The sequence below is a fragment of the Patagioenas fasciata genome, chromosome 11, assembly GCF_037038585.1.
Source record: "Patagioenas fasciata isolate bPatFas1 chromosome 11, bPatFas1.hap1, whole genome shotgun sequence".
Taxonomy (NCBI): Eukaryota; Metazoa; Chordata; class Aves; order Columbiformes; family Columbidae; genus Patagioenas; species Patagioenas fasciata.
The window spans coordinates 12,796,454-12,813,985 of NC_092530.1; the positions used below are offsets into that span (position 1 = coordinate 12,796,454).

Here is a 17,532-nt window from a genome sequence, read left to right on the forward strand (position 1 = left end):
CCAGAACTGGCGCCTCTGAATTTTAAGCAAATATGAGGGGGGAGGGGGGATTTCTGGCGTATTCATATGAATAAAGCCAACAAAAACATTTTACACACAAAACTGGCTCCTTGACCAGTAAAACCAGAGAAAACTGGTGGAGGCCAGGAGCAAGCCAGGGAGAGCAAGCTTAGGAGGCCTGTCAGGAATCCGTGACATTTAAATATGTAGCTGAGCTGTCGGAATGAACTCCTACAAATTTTGTTGTACTGGGAGGCAAAATTATAAGTGTTTTGCAGCTAATTTGCAAGTGTTAGGAATTCACATGAGGATGGCATTATCACTTGGGAAATTAGATGAGAAATGTTAAAACAAAATGAAGCAAAACAAACAAAAAAGCAACAACCAACCAAAAAAAATAACCAAACCCAAACAAACCAACAAAAACACACTTATTTTCTTTATTTTTCTGCAGAAGTGGCTGTGAATAGCCATGGTGTGCAGCTCAGCCCTGCAACCAGTGACTTTGTCCAGCAGCAGCCTGGCATTCCTCCTCCAAATAAACAGCTTTTTGCGGATTTTTGCCTTGGCGCTGCTGGCTGCCACCCGAGTTTGCTGAAGGTTTCTTATACTGCACTTTTCCCGTTTGCTGTTTAAATTTGAGCTTATCAATCTTCAATAGGTACTGAATCTTTTGAAGAACGAATCTGGCTACAAATGGCAGCCTCATTTGGGCATTTGAACTTGTTCACCTTTCTGCACAATGCAGGTATCCCCTATCATTTAAAGAATTACCTCCCTAATGACAAAACACCTTGTTTAAAATCATCAGTGGCTTAAAATACAATTGCTTTAAAGATGTAGTTGCTTTTCCTTATGTAGAACCCAGGAGGCTGGAACTGGAAATGGTAAAAAAGGAATTTAAAGCTGGTTTTGTCTTTAAACTGCGTGGAGAAGTGTGGAAGCTCTGCATATGTGCTCTCAGCTGTGGGAGGCAGCTCAGGCCACTGCACGATGCTATAAGTGATGATATAACCATGGCTGGGAACCTTATAGGAAATCATTTTAAAGTTCTTTTAAATCCTCACAGCAATGAATGAGCCCTTTCATTTCATCTCTGGGAGAAAAAAACTTAACAAAATCAGTGTTTTTTCCCCGCGGGACCCACAGCAATGCTGGCGAACGCTCCGTGCCGGGTGCCCAACAGCAGTGCTGCTGCTGCCTTATTGGCCCGGGGAACTTTGTTGTGTGATCAGAACAGCAGCACTCAAACTGTAAACTGACTTTTGCTTCCAGTGCCCCATAAATAGATTTCCAAAACATGTCTATTGTCCAACAAGGACTTTATTTATAAACTGAAAAAATAACGAGAGTTAAACAAAGCCCCCAAACCCCTCTTGGCCAGCAGTGCGAACTAGACTGTTTTGTGTGTATATACCACATAAGCTTTGAAGTTGATGTCAATAAAGCATTTAAAGCAGCTGTTTCCTTGCAGTGGGAGGCTGTTGGATAGTGGGCACATCGCCGGCTCGCAGGACCAGGGTCCTGCAGCATCACCCCGTCTCCTTTCTCTTCATTATCCTTTAGTTGACTTTTTTTTTTAATGAGTAAAGATTTGGAGGAGAAAAAAATTATTGAGCCTGAAATGTTGCAGCGTTTTCTGGGAAGTTTTCAGCTCCATTTTTGATGGTCTGTGATTTGCTGGAGAATGTCACCCATCTCTACTCTTGGCAGCTTTGATGTCGTTTCTCTTGCGTTACTGACGTCATCCACCGATGCCGATCTTATATCTTAGAAAAGTAAATTTAACTTCTGACGTGTATTCAAGTGAGGGACAATAATCCTAAACTGGTAATTTCCATAATGTTACTGTATGCACATGCTCTGTTGGAAGCTTAATGTTTCATGGTTGGCTTGTAACTGGAAAGGAAAAGAATCTCGATGTACAAGGATGTCTTATCAAACTGCTGGAAGCATCAGCTTCTAATGTTGCTTGTGCAGATTTTGTATGCAGAAGATTATAGGTAGGTGGTGAGACGTTGCTCAACCTCCAAGCGCTTGCCGTAAAGCTATTTCTGTGTTTGGAACAGACAGCGAAAGCCAAAACCAAGTTAAAATAGGTTCGTTTGTTAAAGGTGGGCAGTGGGCAGCTCCAGCATGACGCGGCCCTTGCCTGGCACTGCTTACTGCTGCTCCCACCCACCCATGCCCCTGCCATCCCTCTGGCTCCAGGGATTTTTCCCCCTTTCCATCCATTTTGCTCATTCCCATCTGCTCCTCTTCCCTCCCTTGCAGTTGTTTGTGCATCCCTGTCCAGGATTTTTCTGTCGTTCTTCTGTGTCCTTCCCCAAGTCCTTCTGCCTCACCAGCCTCGGGACCCTCAGGACCTGTCTCAGCGGCGTTGCTGTCACCTCCCTGGCTCCCGCACTCACCGTCTGCACGTTCCCGGCTCTCCACTGTGCTCTCCGCCCTGCAAAACGTGTCAGGAGCTCTTGGTATAAACGAGGATTTTTGTGTTTGCAAACTGCGCTTAGCTGCAGCTGACAGGCCAAAAGAGCTTCAGACGGGAGGGGTGATTGCACAGGACGAGGTGCGGTATCTGGAGCGCTGCTGGCCGGTGGCCATGCCCGGTTAGGCAGCTGGGAGAGGTTTTCTTTTTGGAAGTGAGTGCTGCGTGTTGACAGGCACATCCTGAAGAAAAGCTCCTCACTCCTTCCCAAACATGGGCAGCAGGAACCATCTTCCAGGCTCCGGGCCCGCAGAGAGTGGGTGCCTTTTCGAGCGAGACAAAATACCCTGAGGCGGCAGCCGACGTCTCTTGCTCTATTTTAGGCGCTTCCCGTGGTATTCTAGTGCCTGAGATTAATAGAAGTTTTCTAAATAAAATCCCATAAAATAACGAGGTCTGGCAGCTCCGTGTCTGCTCTGCCCGGCCAATGGTGCCACGTTTCTCTGGATCATTTAATGCTCTTGTGTATGGACTTGTTACCATGGTCCGAGGACTTGTCTGAGGAGCTGGCAGGAAGTTGTTGTCTCTTAATCATCCAACTCATATTTTTTTTTTTCCTTTGGCAAGAAAACTAGGGTTCCAAACTAATGTTACTCCTGCGTCACCACCAGCTCCTTGTTTCTCTTTACCGTTCTTTAGAGAATTACCTCCTTTGACCACAGAGAGCAAACTGCCGCGCTTGCCTTCCACATGGCGCCTTTTCTGGCAGAATAAATAAATTTCCAGCTTTGCTAGCTCTTCATAAACAAGCAGAGAGCGTTACCCTCTGTGATAGCCCTTCAGAGCTGCGGTCATGAACTTGGCATCTGGTTGTGCTACCTGTAGCTGAAAAAACAACCAAAAAGACTGTCCATATTCCGAGAAGCTACGAGAGCAAAAATACAGCAAAACAGGCAATGTGGCAGTGCACAGAGAGGTGTTTTGCATACAGATGTCTGAGAGGAAAGCTCTATTTATCATGTGAAATAATGGCAACATAGTGTAGCCAGAGGCATTTTTTTCATGTTGAAGAAGCATCTTAATGGCTGAGATAGTCCAGCCTTGTCCAACTGGATGCTGCGTGCGAAGATGGAGGAATGGGGAGTCTGCCTGGGAAGGGGTTGTAATCTAATAATAAAAATGATTTAAAAAATAAAGAGACTTCTCAGGAGATCAAAATGCTAATTGCTGTCAAACTCAGAGCTCTTATTTTTAATAGGATATTGGGAAAAAGGCTTAGTTTTCTTTTTTTTTTTTTCCCCTAAAAATTCTGGCACAGCTCAAAGTGCATTTTCTCTAAGCAGCTGTTTTTAGACAAGGTAAGGAGTCAAGACTAATGAAAACTAGCCGGATCTGTAATTTACAAGTGGTGGAAAATAGTTAATTAAAATTAACTAGTTTGTGGAAAAAAAATTCCATTTATTCCCATGTCAGTATGTTGCCTTAGATACTGATCACTGGCAGAGGAGTTTACAATTACAAAGACCTTTCCCTTATTTCAGTCTTAGAGAACAGTTCATGAAGGAAGTGCTTGCTCCTTTATTTTTTTCTCCTTTTTTTTTCCTCCCTTTTTTTTTAACCTCTGAGCTGTACGACATCAGGGAGAAAAAATTCCCCTGACTGCTCCTTCCTGCTGTGACCCCTGTTATTAAAAGCAAGCAAAGAAATCTCTTACCAGTAGATCCCAGTCTGCTGATCAATGTTTTTCTATACAGCCTGTGACATGAACTATTTCCTCAGGCTGGTATTAACTTGTCCATTTTTATTTATTTTTAGCCATGATGACAATGAGCTGATGCCCAACAATATTCTTTTGTTTAAGGGTACAAAGGTATTTGCTAATCAAGTTTAGCAGCTCCTCTGCTGACATTTTAGGGGGAATTACGTTGTTTTTTTGTAGCCCTGGGCAGACACCTTTTCCTGCTGGGTCTCAGGGCAGCAGGACCGATCCCTTTGCACCTCACTGAACTAGATGCAGGGGGGATCTACCCACCCAGGTTCTTTAAAAACAAACCACCCCACCAAGATCTAGTTTAACCCAGATTCTCGTGCAGCCAGCAACGATGGCTCCAAAGGAGCTGCTAAAACCGAGTCTATGAATGCTCAGACTGCCAAGGCATGGCTGCCTCCTCTGCAGAGACATGGGGCTCTGCTCCCCCAAAATCCCCCTGCAGGAAAGCCTCGCTCCCTCCTTCCAGCTCCGGGGAGGCTCAGGCTCTGTATTTGGCTCTGGGCTGCCGTGCCCTGACCTCGGCGCGGCTGCTTGCTCGGAGCTGCCGCTTTTCCCTTGGCCGTATATGGAGAGGCTGCTTGGGGAAGCTGAATTAGACCTGGCTTAGAAGCACTGCAACATCTGGACGGAGCGCTGCTTTTGTTGCACTGAGCTTAATTAGGTTAAAGCCGGGCCTTGGACTGGTTTTGTAGTGAAGGGAATAATTCGAAGAGAACAAATTTCCCATTAAATCCCATTTTTTTATTGTTTGCCAAGATGCGCATGGTTTTAATTTCCTTTATGGTGGTAAAGTCATGCAGAGGAAGAACAGAGCATAAGCAGAACATCTCCGTATCAGGAGCTCAATAACTCACATATGACGGTAATAAAAACCACCTTTCCTGTAAAAAGCCAGCACAGTCTTTGCTGCATGGATCCTGCTTTTCACTTGGGTGCTGTGTGAGTCTGCAGAGACCAGGCTGTGTGGGGTGAGGGATCTCACCCAGCCTGTGCTGGAGGCTTCTTGAGACGAGCAGGGGTGGGCGATGCGGGGTCTCCAGAGTCTGTACCTGCCGCTGCTGAAACCCAGAGCAGAGGAGGCTTTTTTGTTTTGTTTTGTCCAAAGAAACATGAGCCAAAATTGGTTTGAGCTCTTAATGATGACTCTGTGAGATCTCTGTTGGGAAGTCGCCCCAGCGAGGTGCATAGCTAAGTCAAGGCTCAGGTGTGAATCTTTAGAAGGTATTTTTTTATTCTAAGAATTTTCATAACGCTTCCATTTTCAGCCTGTTTCGCACCCCCTTGTTTCCGCACTGAACCCTGGAGTTGCGTGATTGGCAGCAGAAAAAACGGTTTGACTGATTTTGCTTTCTCTCCCCCTCTCCCTCTTGTGTGACAGATTAAGAAGCAGCAACAAGATGTCTTAGGCTTCTTGGAAGCCAACAAAATTGAGTTTGAGGAGAAGGATATCGCTGCCAACGAGGAGAATCGGAAGTGGATGCGCGAGAACGTCCCCGAAGACAGCCGGCCAGCGAGCGGGAACCCGCTGCCGCCCCGGCTCTTCAACGACAGCCGCTACCTCGGGGTAAGGGACGGCTCCAGCTCTCCTCCCCTCCTCTTCCTCGCTGCCACAGGCTGTGCTTGACTGCTGGGGTCAGCGAGGAAGGACCTGGCCAGCTGTACGTTCACGTGTGCAGACTGGGAAGGGTGTGAAAGGTGTCAGACATTTACCCTCCTCTTGGCCTTTTAGTAATCATTGATCTTGAATATTCCAGTTCTGCCATAGAGGAGAGATTTAAATTTGGACCTCCTGATTCCCAGATCATTGCACTACTTGCTGGAGTGAGCCTACCACCACCTTGCAGTGTATACCTTTTTTTTTTCCCCTCTTATGGCTCTGAAAGTTCACAGGAATTTTTCATTCTCAGTTCACCATGACTGTGAACCAGCACTTCACAGAAATCTGGCACCGTTGTGTCGGCTTTATGTTCTGTAGTGAGTTCAGAGATCTGTCTACACAGGGTTTGCCAATACATGTGGATCCCAGATCACTCTGCAGTCTGTTCATCTGCCAAAATAAGTGCTCACATGAAGCGATGTCTGCCATGACCATAAATCGGTTTTCTGATCCTTCTTGGGATCAGCTTTTGTGTACTGCTTGCAAAACGAAGGCTGTTGCGGTCCACTTACTCTGTTGCCTTGAGCCGATTAAAACTCACGTTGCAAATACAATTCCTACTTGTAATTATTTTAATGCTTGATCAAAAAGTAAGTTGCCCTGCAGCACTTCTACTCAGCAGGCCATGCTCAAATGCTTATTAGATTAACTGTTAATTTTATTTTTAAAACTGAATATCTTCTGAAAAGAGCTCACAGTACACATTCCTCTGGTGCCATGTGTTGGTTTCTAACTCATTTTTCAGTCTGGTCCCGACCCACAAAGTCTGTAAGTCAGAACCTGCCAGTTCTGGACCTTTGTGAGGTGGTTCTGTGGCCATTGAAAGAAATTATTCTCAGCGTGCCAGGATTTTTTTTCTTGCTTGTAATAAAAGCAGAACTTGAAACAATATCCGCAGTGAGCTTGTGTACTGCTATGCTCTCACAATTTTACTGACTGTGGTTGTCACATGGAAAAAGGTTGGTTTGGAGCAACAATTGTACTGATCAATAGTTTTCTGCAGCTGAAAGCTGAGAAGGGACTAGTCACAAAGAGCTGAAAATCTCTGTTCAGTTACCTCTCTTTAAATCCAAACAAAAAAGAGAGGCAAATATTTCTGTACCAGTGGGAAGTCCAGCTGCAACAAGATCACCTTTCTGCCTCAGGGTACCAGAGCTTCGGGGTGCAAGCAGATCGCTGTGCAGTTGTCCTCTATCCATGAAATGTTGCCGCATTTCTGCTGCATCGCTGCAGCCGTGCAGCAAAATGGGGCTTTGTTGTGCAGCAGTGTGGGACAGGCAGAGAAAAAGCTGGATGCACCTAGATCAGGATGCTTGCTGATCAGAGCTGCTTCTAATGTGTCCCCAACTGCAGTCCATGGCAGTTCTGCATACAGTAATTTTGGGGAGAGGGGTATAGATGCTTCAGGCCAGTTCCTTCTAGGGTTTAGTTCATCCCCCAAATTTTGGTTGATGTCAGTTTGTGTAGCTGGATTCAAATTACAGTTGAGCTTTCAGGAAGGTAAAAGTTAATTCTGTGCCCAGACACTTTAACCTCTTTATGTCTTTATCTGATCCATCTCAAGCATGAACTTCCCTGTTCGTTTCATCTGATGCAGCGTAACTGGCAGAGGAATGAGCAAAGTGACTTTTCTTGGCCCGAGCACAGCAGGACGGCTGTAACCATAGGTGCTGCGCAAGCCGGCGTGAACCCTGCTCCTCGGTCACAGACATTCCTTTCCCAGTAGATGCTGCAAAGCAAACTTTGCTCTAGGAAGATAAATAACCCCTTTGTTATCAAGCAGCCCCAGTGCTGTCAACAAACGGGCTTCAGGGAGGATTTAACACGATCATCCACATTTTTATCAAACTAGCGTCCGAATGCTACCTGTATAAATCGAACAATAATCTGACATCCCTGATCTCTGGGCAGCCTGAATCCTCTGCTCCCTGGACTTTCTTCTATTCCAGCTGCACCAGCCTCTTCCAAGAGCTGCCCCTGCTCTGAACACGCTGCTGTTTGCAGACAGCGTTGGCAGTTTCTTAGGTTTTTGTGTGCCAGGCAGTGTGCCCATAACAGCAGCTCCCTCCCCGACTAAACCCAAGCCCAAGCCTGCTTGGAGCTGCTGCCTTGCCCGGGGGTTCCTCAGCCAGCGCTCCTGCATCGAAACACTCCCCAGCAGAGCCCAGGGAAGCTCATGCTGTCACTTCAGTTAAAAAGGGAGAGAGAAGGAAAGTCACAGGACAGATATGTGCTGAGTTTGGAAATGGGAGCGAGGGAAGGATGTGGTAACTTGGACAAGGGGGGACTTGCACAGACTTGGGTTCATCTGGATGGTGCTTGGCACGGCCGGTGCTGAGCCACGCTGGGGACTTTTTGCTTGCTCTGTCCTAACTCAGGTGTGATGTTTGTGTACAGCTCTGCGTTCTGCCTCAAATATAAAAAAGGGCAGAGAAGGAAGTGTGGGTATTTCTTTTATTGTTTCATTGTTATTACCTCAGTTTTCTTGGGAGATGGGTGTGTATGTATTTAGAGCAACTGCAGTGCACTGAGTACAGTGAACAATCCCACCTGATTTCTGTCATTTACACAGACTAATCATTATATGGGTAAGGATGTACTCTCAATTTACAGGTTTAAATTTAACTTTTAACACAGGGGTGTGTCAAGCTCATTTTCACCAGGGGCCACATCAGCCTCGTGGCTGCCTTCAAAGGGCCGAATGTAATTTTAGGGCTATATACATATAGGAGTTGTTACGTTTTACGCATTTTAACAGGTTTAAGAGTTAATGTCCATGGTTGTGCAGTTGCTGTTACTAATTAGTGATTAGTGATGACAGCTGGGGTTATCCATGTTTCTGGTGACCAGGTACAGGCTCAGCCTTGTCCTGCAGGAGCGATATCCGTGCCAGAGCAGTGACAACAACCACCTCGCCATGGACACTGTCCCTCTGGGAAAGGCAGAAGCACCTCATAGCAGCATCGTGTTGCTACAGATGCTGACATTCCCAGCTTGGCACTTCTCAGACAGCACAATTTCTTACGGTATCAGTTTTAATCATAAATATCTGAGGTGACGCTCTGAATTTTGTGTTCGGCCACAGGAAGCAGTTTGCTCGGGTGGGTTGGGTAACACCCCAAATTGAGCTGTGATTATTTCTGACAATTCATACTTCTGTCTTTTGTTTCCCCTCGCCCCCATCTCCTGACTCCCTTCCTGAAGGACTACGAAGCTTTCTTTGAAGCTCGAGAGAACAACGCCGTGTATGCGTTTCTAGGCTTGACTGCACCACCAGGTTCAAAGGTACGTGTGTACATTGCTCACAGTAAACAACCTAAATTTTATACCTTGTTTGCTCATAGTAGGATATTTTACATGGTCTGTGGTTGCCCCAGTCAATCTACCTGCTGGTCTGATACTCAGTCTCCAGAAACTCAACTTTCAGGCTTCAACATGCAGTTGTTACGTGCTGGTTTATTTGGAGGATGCTCTGTTGCCCAAAGGGAACCTCCTTCTACCAGAGAAACTCGGGTGTTCAGCAGAGATGCTCTTTTGGTATCCTCATTGCGGAGCCACCCGGCTCCTTTTTAAGTTAATGGAAAAGCCTTTGTTGCTTTGGGAGGAAGAGCTGGGTCAAGTTCTTCACTAGTAATAAATCTTTCTTACCATTGGATTTTTTTAATTGTACCCTTTGGGAACAAGTGAAAGAGTACACTGAAGAATGCACAAGAAATCTAGATGAAAAAAGCTGTCACAAAACCAAAGAATTACTTCAATTCAGTCAATAAACTTAATGTGAAATTTTGATATTTTTGTACTAGAAAATAACCTTGAAACCAGAGTCACTTTTTGAAATAATGTGCTCTTGCTTCAGAGTAATTTTTTCCTCCAGCTTGTTATCTGAAGCCTTTTTCCTTTGCCAATTATCAACTGGGTTGCCGCTTTGCGGATGCAATGGGCTGGAAGTCGCCTTTTGATTTTGATAGGATAGGACAAGCCTGCTTTATACATTTCACATGACAGCAGCAGGATCTTCCAGGTCACTTCCAGGTTTCTTCTTCCAAGGGACAAACTTGCCATTTCCTTTCAACTTTGTAACCTTTGCATAAGTGACCTTGTACCCAGCACATTCTGCTGTTCGTCTGACTTTTGGTAGATCCATCCCACAATGACAAGATATCAAATCAAACTGATGCCTGCTGCTGAGGAGGAGACACCGATTTGTAAATACTGGAATTATTGGCATTTACATAGCTGCGTGCAGCTTGGATATGAGATTGTAATTAATGACTTTGCGTCTGCTGCATAAAATGGAAAGAATCTGGGATCAACCTGTGTGCGATTGCAAGAGAGGACCTGGACAGCGAACCTCCATCAAATGTCATAGTGAGAGATTTGGAAAATTGTTTGAACATAAAGGGCCAATATCAATTTACTGAGTCCTGGTGCTTTGGTTTGTGTTTGGGGCACAAATGGACCTACAAATCCTGGGGAACGCTGGCATTCAGTTTAAATATCCCGACTTCAGGTGATAAGGGTTTTAAAGAGAGAAGATTTTGTGAGTTAAAGGCTGTGATTAATTTTTTAAGGACTGCGAGCACACTCAGTGAGGGGCCTTGAGGGAGAAATAAGTATGAAAGCGGCATAGTGGCAAATCTGAAAAGCGGAGCCAGGTCACTTGCAGCACCACACCCAAGGAGATGGAGTTTGACCTTCAAGACCAATAGGTTACCAGATTCTCTGAGTTATTTGTACCCTTTTTCCTGGAGATAAGGGAAGTCCCTCTCCAGTTTACCACTGCTTGTTTTGAAGATAAGTACTTTGTCCTGCATTTTCTAGGGGGAGGAAAAAAAGCTATATGTAACTTCTGTGGTTTGCACGACTGGTTAATGGAGTTGTTACAAAGCCAAGGGAACCATCTCCTCTTTGTCACCACTCAAAGAACCACTTGCCTTTTAGAGAATATCAAACATCCTGTTTTGTTGTGTAGTGCTTTTTACTCCTTGCTTTATCTTTCACCTGCCTTTTCCGCCATGAAGTGATAGGATGCCCTAGCACAAGCAGCCAGAGGAGCAGAGCGCAGACCCGAGCCAGCCTGTTCCCACGGCCCCCAGTTAAAAGGCAGGAGGATGCGAGGTGCTCGGGCACAGAGCCAGGGAAACCCAAACGATCCGTTGCGTCCGAGATAACGCAGACACGCGTGGTGCTTCCTGCCGTCCCTTACATGCCTCAGAAATTCCCTTCTTAGTCCTTTCTCCTCTTGTTTTTTCCTTTGTTTAGCATGCTGGCTTGTGTTCACAATGATATTCTTGAATCTCTTCAGTATTTCTACACACTCATCAAAGCAAACAGCTCCATTACATGAAAGTCAAGATTAGCAGATGTTGAACTTTTTCCTTTAAAATAAACCCCGCCGTCTGCCCTGAAGTACTGCAAACTGTGACTGTCCATCTTTTTGTAGGTCGTGTTGCTGCTAGCAAGTAATTAAATTAATCTTCAGTCAAAAGTACACTTGCAGAAACCATCTTCAGAAAAAAATTCCTCTTGCATTTGTTCCATTGTCATTCTGTTCCCATTTGTGACTACATGAGGAAGGTTGAAAGGAGACTGAAAAGTGCAGGCGATTGTTTTTTAATGTTCCTTCCAAGCCTCTGAGAATTGGTTGAGGCTTGTCTGGTAAACTGCTTCAGCTGTTCCTCACCTCAGGGGCTCCAGAGGAATGTTTTTGTGTAGCCAAAGGGCACCAGGGCTGTTCAGGTCCCTGAAGAGTTCTTGTGTCCTAACACGAAATGAAAGATAACTTGTTATATCTGATCTTCTTTGATTTTGAACTATTATGGTCAAAACTGGCTGTGGGCACAGGTTAGAACATTCCTGCAGGTCCTACCTGAGTTAAAGGCAGCACCGTGTGGGACTTGTTTTATAACATCACCATACGCAGTGGGGACTTTGCTTGAGTTGGGTTCAGTGCTGCTCAATTCTTAATCACATATTGCTGCATTTTTTGTTATATTTTGGTGCCTAACATAGGTATGTGTGAGTTGTTGCCTTTCATACAGCACTAATATTTGTAATTCCATTCTGTTTCAGGAAGCCGAAGCACTGGCAAAGCAGCAAGCGTGAATTTCAACTGCCTTAAATGTTCTGTAAAGGGAATTTCCACAGCTTTTTATAAAATAGTACAATTGTCTCTGCTTCAAGAAATGTAGATGTGATTTCTAAGGTTTGATTGGTGCTTGCAGCATTCACCGTGCATAATGCAAATCTGACCACAAGATGAAAATGTGAACATACAGGTAGGGAGCACGGAGTGGATTATTACAAAGTTGGAAGCATAGGAAACTGAAACAATGAGAGGTGCATAATTTTCACGTGGTTTATACTTTCTTGGCAATTTGTCCAGTTTGTGTAAATTTCAAGAAACTATTTTAGTACTAATAATACAGATGGGGTTATACCTAGAGATCCAGCTATTTAAAATATGGAAAACAAGGAACAGCATCTAAAACGTTGTCAGATACAAACTTTAGTGCCTGAGTTGCCTCAAAAATGTTACTGCATTACACAGCAATTTTCCAGTGTCTTTTCTAGTTTCAGATGAAATTGTAGGTGGTATCATGTAGTATAGCCATTGTAGTCACTTCTGAAAGTTGTGTTTGTTCTTTTGTTGGGTATTTAAGATTCGTATTGTTACACACTGTACAGATGGTTAAAAAAAATGCCATGTATTTCTCATTTAAGTGATCTGTGTGGGCTCGTTTGACAAAGAAAAAGGGATTTGGGGCAATGGGCAGCCTTTTATTGGCAAGTTCATCGGAGAGCTGCCTACGCGTGACTTGAGGACACGTCTGTGTGCGAGATTCCCTGCACCTCAGTGAAGTATGCGCTAATTCCCAGGAAACGTTGCAAATAAGCCAAAACGGCCAGAAATGGCACTTCCTTACCTGTGTAAGGGTGAAAGCCTTTAATGTATTTCTCTACAAAAATACCACTTCACACTGCTTATAGCATTAGGCATCTTACCGCATGTTCAAGTAGGGATTAGATGAATATAGTATTTTTTCAAATGAGGAAATAAATGTCTGATTAGCAAGAAATACTGCAGTTAAGCAAGACTTTTTTTTTTGTAAGGTTTAAAACCTTTTTTTCTTTTTTGCATTGGTATTGCCATATCATAAAGCTATTACAGGAATTGTGAATTGATTAAAGTGTCTGGTATTGGTGAATTTACCATGTGCAATATTAACCTGTCCTCCTAGTGCTTGAGATAGTCTGTATTTCTTGGCCATATTCTGCAAAAATACGAATAATTACAAGTGCCCCGAAGGATAAGAAACAGGTTTTAAAAGTGTGTGGGTAATTGGAAATGCATTTTGCACCGCATAATATACTTATTCCCCAAAAGCATCAAAAGACAGTAAGAAAGGTAATTAGTCCTTGCTGTAGTTAGAGGATCATTTTAAGAGCTCTGCGCAGACACATTTTGATTTTCTTTGCTTTATGAAGACAGAGGAACAGGTGGTGCAGATCAGCAAAAGCCTTATCAGCGCCACGCGGTGATTTTACACCGACGCCGTAAAACGTGTGCAATGCTTCTGAAATACTTTCTGAAACAGATTGCAGTTCATCGTTTTGAAGTCTGAAATTAGCAACAGGATAAAAGTAAAAACATACATTTACAAAGATGTTCTAAAGTGCAGTAATTAAATACTTTCCTCACCAACGTTTCTCTGGGGCTTTTGGTCTGTTCATTACAACCGATTTTATCAACATCTGTTAAAAGAGAAATGCAGCTGTGGCTGGAGAGCAGCTCTGCTGCAGGAGAGCTTGTGGTGGAACTTCCATGGGCGTCCGGGTGAGCACGGTCCAGCTTGGAGCCAAATTCCTCATTAAAATTACATTTAATTCATCTTTAATCTTTCCTGATTTGGGAGCCTGGGAGTCAGTTTGAAGCTCATGCTTACAAAAGCCAGCACCATATCCAAAGGCGTTAAGGGCAGGTTAATGTTGCCGTTCCTTCACGATTAATACACGTGTTTGTGCTTTTTCATTAACAAGCTTTACCAGTAATTACTGAAATTCTGTGAAATTTGGTTTTTCTGGGGATGGAAGTTAGGTCGTGTTTTAAATTCAGTGTCCAATTTTTGTTATTCACTATGATTTCATCTTTTTGAGCCGAGGTGATTTTTCTTTCTTAATATTGGCATAATCGTTCTCTGTGTCTAAACTCATGGTCAAGTTTTTGAGAAAGTATGTAGGAATCGTGAAGTCTGGTGAAAAAAGTGGAATGTGACACACAAGTCACTCTCCTCACGCCAATTTGCTGCGTTTCCTGTGTAAGGAAAATCTGGTCTAAGTTTTGTGAATTACCGTCATTATTTTGGAGAAGCTGTAATTGAAAGTCGCTGCCAAATTCTGTCAGTTCAGTGACCCAAAACATTCTGAAATGAGGTCAATCTTTGATTCTGACGGTTAAGAAAATTGCCAAGTTTAAGAAAGCAAAGTCACTTCCCCCGTCTGGTCCCCCGCCCCTACCATGTGGTAGCATTCAAACTGTATCAGCATTCCTGAGCGGGCTCTGGTGGGCCAGACTGAATTCTTTCTTTGTCCAGGGAACAAGGCACCAACACAAACTGAAAAAAGTACCGAAAATAGCTCTTTGTTGCGGGACCGCGTATAAAACTTGCGTTCATTTCCATGCAGCTCTTGCATGAATTTAGGAGCGTGTTGCTTAGATGCTATTTTTCTGTTTCCCAGACCTGTGTTGGGTTAATGATGGGTGCAAGAACTGAATTGGTTCACTTTAGGGGTTTTTTTTTCCTATGTAGAAGGCAGGCATTGAGGATTTAACCTGTACATTAACCATTCCTGTATCATTCCAATAAAGTTGTTTTAGAATGCTTTCTCACATGATTTGACTTGTTTGCATGATTTGTTCATGGTTTGAAGCGGTCCTGTAGGAGTTTTCAAATGAAAATACTGCTTTATTTTAGATCCACAGGATCTATACAACAAAGCGAACGCAACACATCCACTGCTGCTGCACGTTGAATCTGTTGAGTTGGATCTCTCACCTCTTGCAACTAATGGGTTTTATTAATAACTACTTAGGATACTCCTACCCAAAATAGTCTCTGGGAGTTTTGGGGGGTTTAAGAGAGCACCAAACACCTTCATAATTAACCTGCTTCTCCACTTTTCCTCCAGGCAGTTACAAAGTGAGAGCGGACAGGATGCTTCTGCTTCACCCCCTGCCATAGAGCTTGCTGAACAATCTCAGTTGCTTTTTTTGCAACATGTAATTAATTAGCTTTATGCTGCTCACAGCAGTGGACCAATGTTATTTAATATTTGTGTTGCCAGAGGGCGGTGTAGGATAAATTTTTAAACTAGAACTGTTCACTTTTTACCTTCTCCATTTGCCTGGTAGATCCAGCAGGTAAAATCTTTTCAGCTTTTCAGGCTAAGGTTTTGTGCCACCTTCAAGATCTGTACAGCTGCAACGGATGCGTTTTCAGTCCTAAACCACACAAGGATTTGACCTAATCCCAGACTTGAAGTCACCAGGAACTCAATTATTTGCAGAGTGGTTTGCAAGCAAGTTTTTATTTGTAGCATCATTTTTCTGTGCAACTGAGGCCATCATTCCATTGATGTCTGAATGGTGTGTATCACTTGTCTCTCACACTTGCCCTTCTTGAGTGTCTTAAGAAATGGTCCATAATGTAAGATAAGGTAAAAGGGCTTCTAACGCCATTTCTGACTAGAATGAATCCCATTTACTTTCTGTGTATATACACTTCACTTGTATAACCCAGAAAAATCTCTGGTTTTCTTGTTTATAAAAAGTCTTAAAATACTAAATTGTTATTCATTGATGTTAAACTCAATACAAATTGTTTTCAAAAACCTGTTAGAAAAGCAAACTGCATGTGCGCATATAATGTTTACTTGCTGTTTCAAGTTACAATGGTCTGCACTGTAATAAAAAAACTTTTCTACCAATTAATGTGAGATTTTATTAGTTTCTCATTTAATAATCTAACATGGAAAATTCTGTGAAGTCTGATTACATCGTTCAGCTCATGTTGCACGTATTTCAAATACCAGAAATGTCTTGCAATGCTAGTGTGAGGTGTGCATGGTGGACAGGCATCTGCTACTCCCTTCTTGAGACCCAGATTGAGTTAATTTGAGGGTCAGCAAAAGCAGCTGAGGAAATGAGTGGCTCCTGAGCAGCTGCAGTACTGGTAAGAGACTGTATGTATGTACGTATGTATATATATACTGTATATAAAGATTATCGTGGTTTTTTAACATGAGAAAAAGGTATTTCCTAGTCCTGTGCTCTCAGGCCCATAATTTGAGAAATGCAAGAAATAAGACTTATGAACATAAGTCTTTTTCAAAGGACTAATCTATTACTATTTTCTGTGATTTATCCTTATTATGTGATCTTGGTAGAATGCTTTAGATTGAAAAGTTCATTATGAACAATTTTTTTAAGCTTATCATTAACGATTTTGAACTGTATTGGTAAACTTTTGGGAATAATTTGGGAAATGCAAAGAGATTCTAAAAGTCAAGTTAAGGTGCTGAAGTAGATACCGCTGTCTTACTACAGGAGGTAAGGAGTGTGGCATGGTAAGTACCCTGAGTTTTCTGAGTACGCAAAATACATATATTTAGGATATTGCAACCATAAAGTATCAGAATTGGGCCCTATATATTAATTCCTTCTCTCAGAGGTTTGGCTAGTGAAGACATCTTCAGGAACCTGGAGACTTGTTTTCAGTCGCTTGCTGTAACGCCTCAAAATCCTTAAAAAAACCCCACAAAACACCAAAACAAGCAACATCCTTAACAGACCATCAACTGCAGTCTAATTGCCACATGGCTTCAATGCCTTTTTGAGGCCTTTCCTTGCACACCGGAGGAGTTATTTTTTGTATATGCAAACACCATGCGATCAGATATGTATTTCCTAACCGTGACCGTGGCATTAAATACAAATTTAATGGGCCCACGGGCCCGGCGGCTCCGAGCGGGCTCAGCCCCGCTCCCCTTAGCCGCAGCCCGGGCCGAGGGCAGGACCGGGACGGGCCCGGCCGCGGGGCCTTCGCTCACCGACTCGCTGAGTCACTCGTCCCGCAGTCCATTAACGCCCAACCCCGAGCACCTGGGCCCGGCTCCGCCTCACCTGCCGTGTGGAAGCAGCCGAGGAGCCGCCGCTACCAACCGGGGCTCCCCCGGCCTCACTCCCGCCGCTCTGACAGGCCCTAACGGCTTCCGCGACCACCGCTTCGGGCCGTTGCTGCGGCACCCAACCGCCATGCAACGACGGAGGCGAGCTGCTCCACCTTTCTCATTGGCTGTTCCTCTTGTCAGTCAGTACGAAGGCCCGCCCCCTCGAGAGCTTGGCGTGGAGCGAAGCGATGGTGGCTGCGTTGTCTGTGCGGCGGGTCCCGGGCGGTTCTGCCCTGCGTTCGGCGAGCTGCCAGCCCGGCGCCCCTGCTAGTAGAGTGCAGCGCGCCGGGAAACGGCCCCACCGCCTGCAGCGGCGGCCGGAGCCCTCCGCGTTCTCTCCACAGCCTCCTCCGAGCCTGTGCTGCCGCTCTTCCCGCAGCGCTGGGGCTCGTCCCCGGCCCGGGGCCGCTGCGATGCGCCGGCCCTGGGTGTCCGAACTGGGCTGCC

General features: G+C 44.4%; 1 protein-coding gene and 1 long non-coding RNA gene across 3 annotated transcripts in view; one reads left to right on the plus strand and one right to left on the minus strand.

The window, feature by feature from the left end:
* SH3BGRL (SH3 domain binding glutamate rich protein like) overlaps positions 1 to 14,751 on the plus strand; it is a 31,409-nt gene extending 16,658 nt beyond the window's left edge. The window contains exons 2-4 of the mRNA XM_065846861.2: positions 5,578 to 5,763; positions 9,061 to 9,141; positions 11,929 to 14,751. Coding sequence (XP_065702933.1) covers positions 5,578 to 5,763; positions 9,061 to 9,141; positions 11,929 to 11,961 — 300 coding nt within the window. The 3' untranslated portion in view covers positions 11,962 to 14,751. The remainder of the gene's footprint in view (positions 1 to 5,577; positions 5,764 to 9,060; positions 9,142 to 11,928) is intronic.
* LOC139828838 (uncharacterized) lies at positions 1,306 to 17,264 on the minus strand. Of its 2 annotated transcripts, XR_011740846.1 has the most exons (3): positions 17,039 to 17,264; positions 2,412 to 11,617; positions 1,306 to 2,054 (listed from the first exon to the last, which is right to left on the minus strand). It is a non-coding gene; the product is annotated as an uncharacterized lncRNA (long non-coding RNA). The 2 variants fall into 2 exon arrangements; XR_011740845.1 differs by having other exon boundaries at positions 1,306 to 11,617.
* Between the last annotated feature and the right edge of the window lie 268 nt (positions 17,265 to 17,532).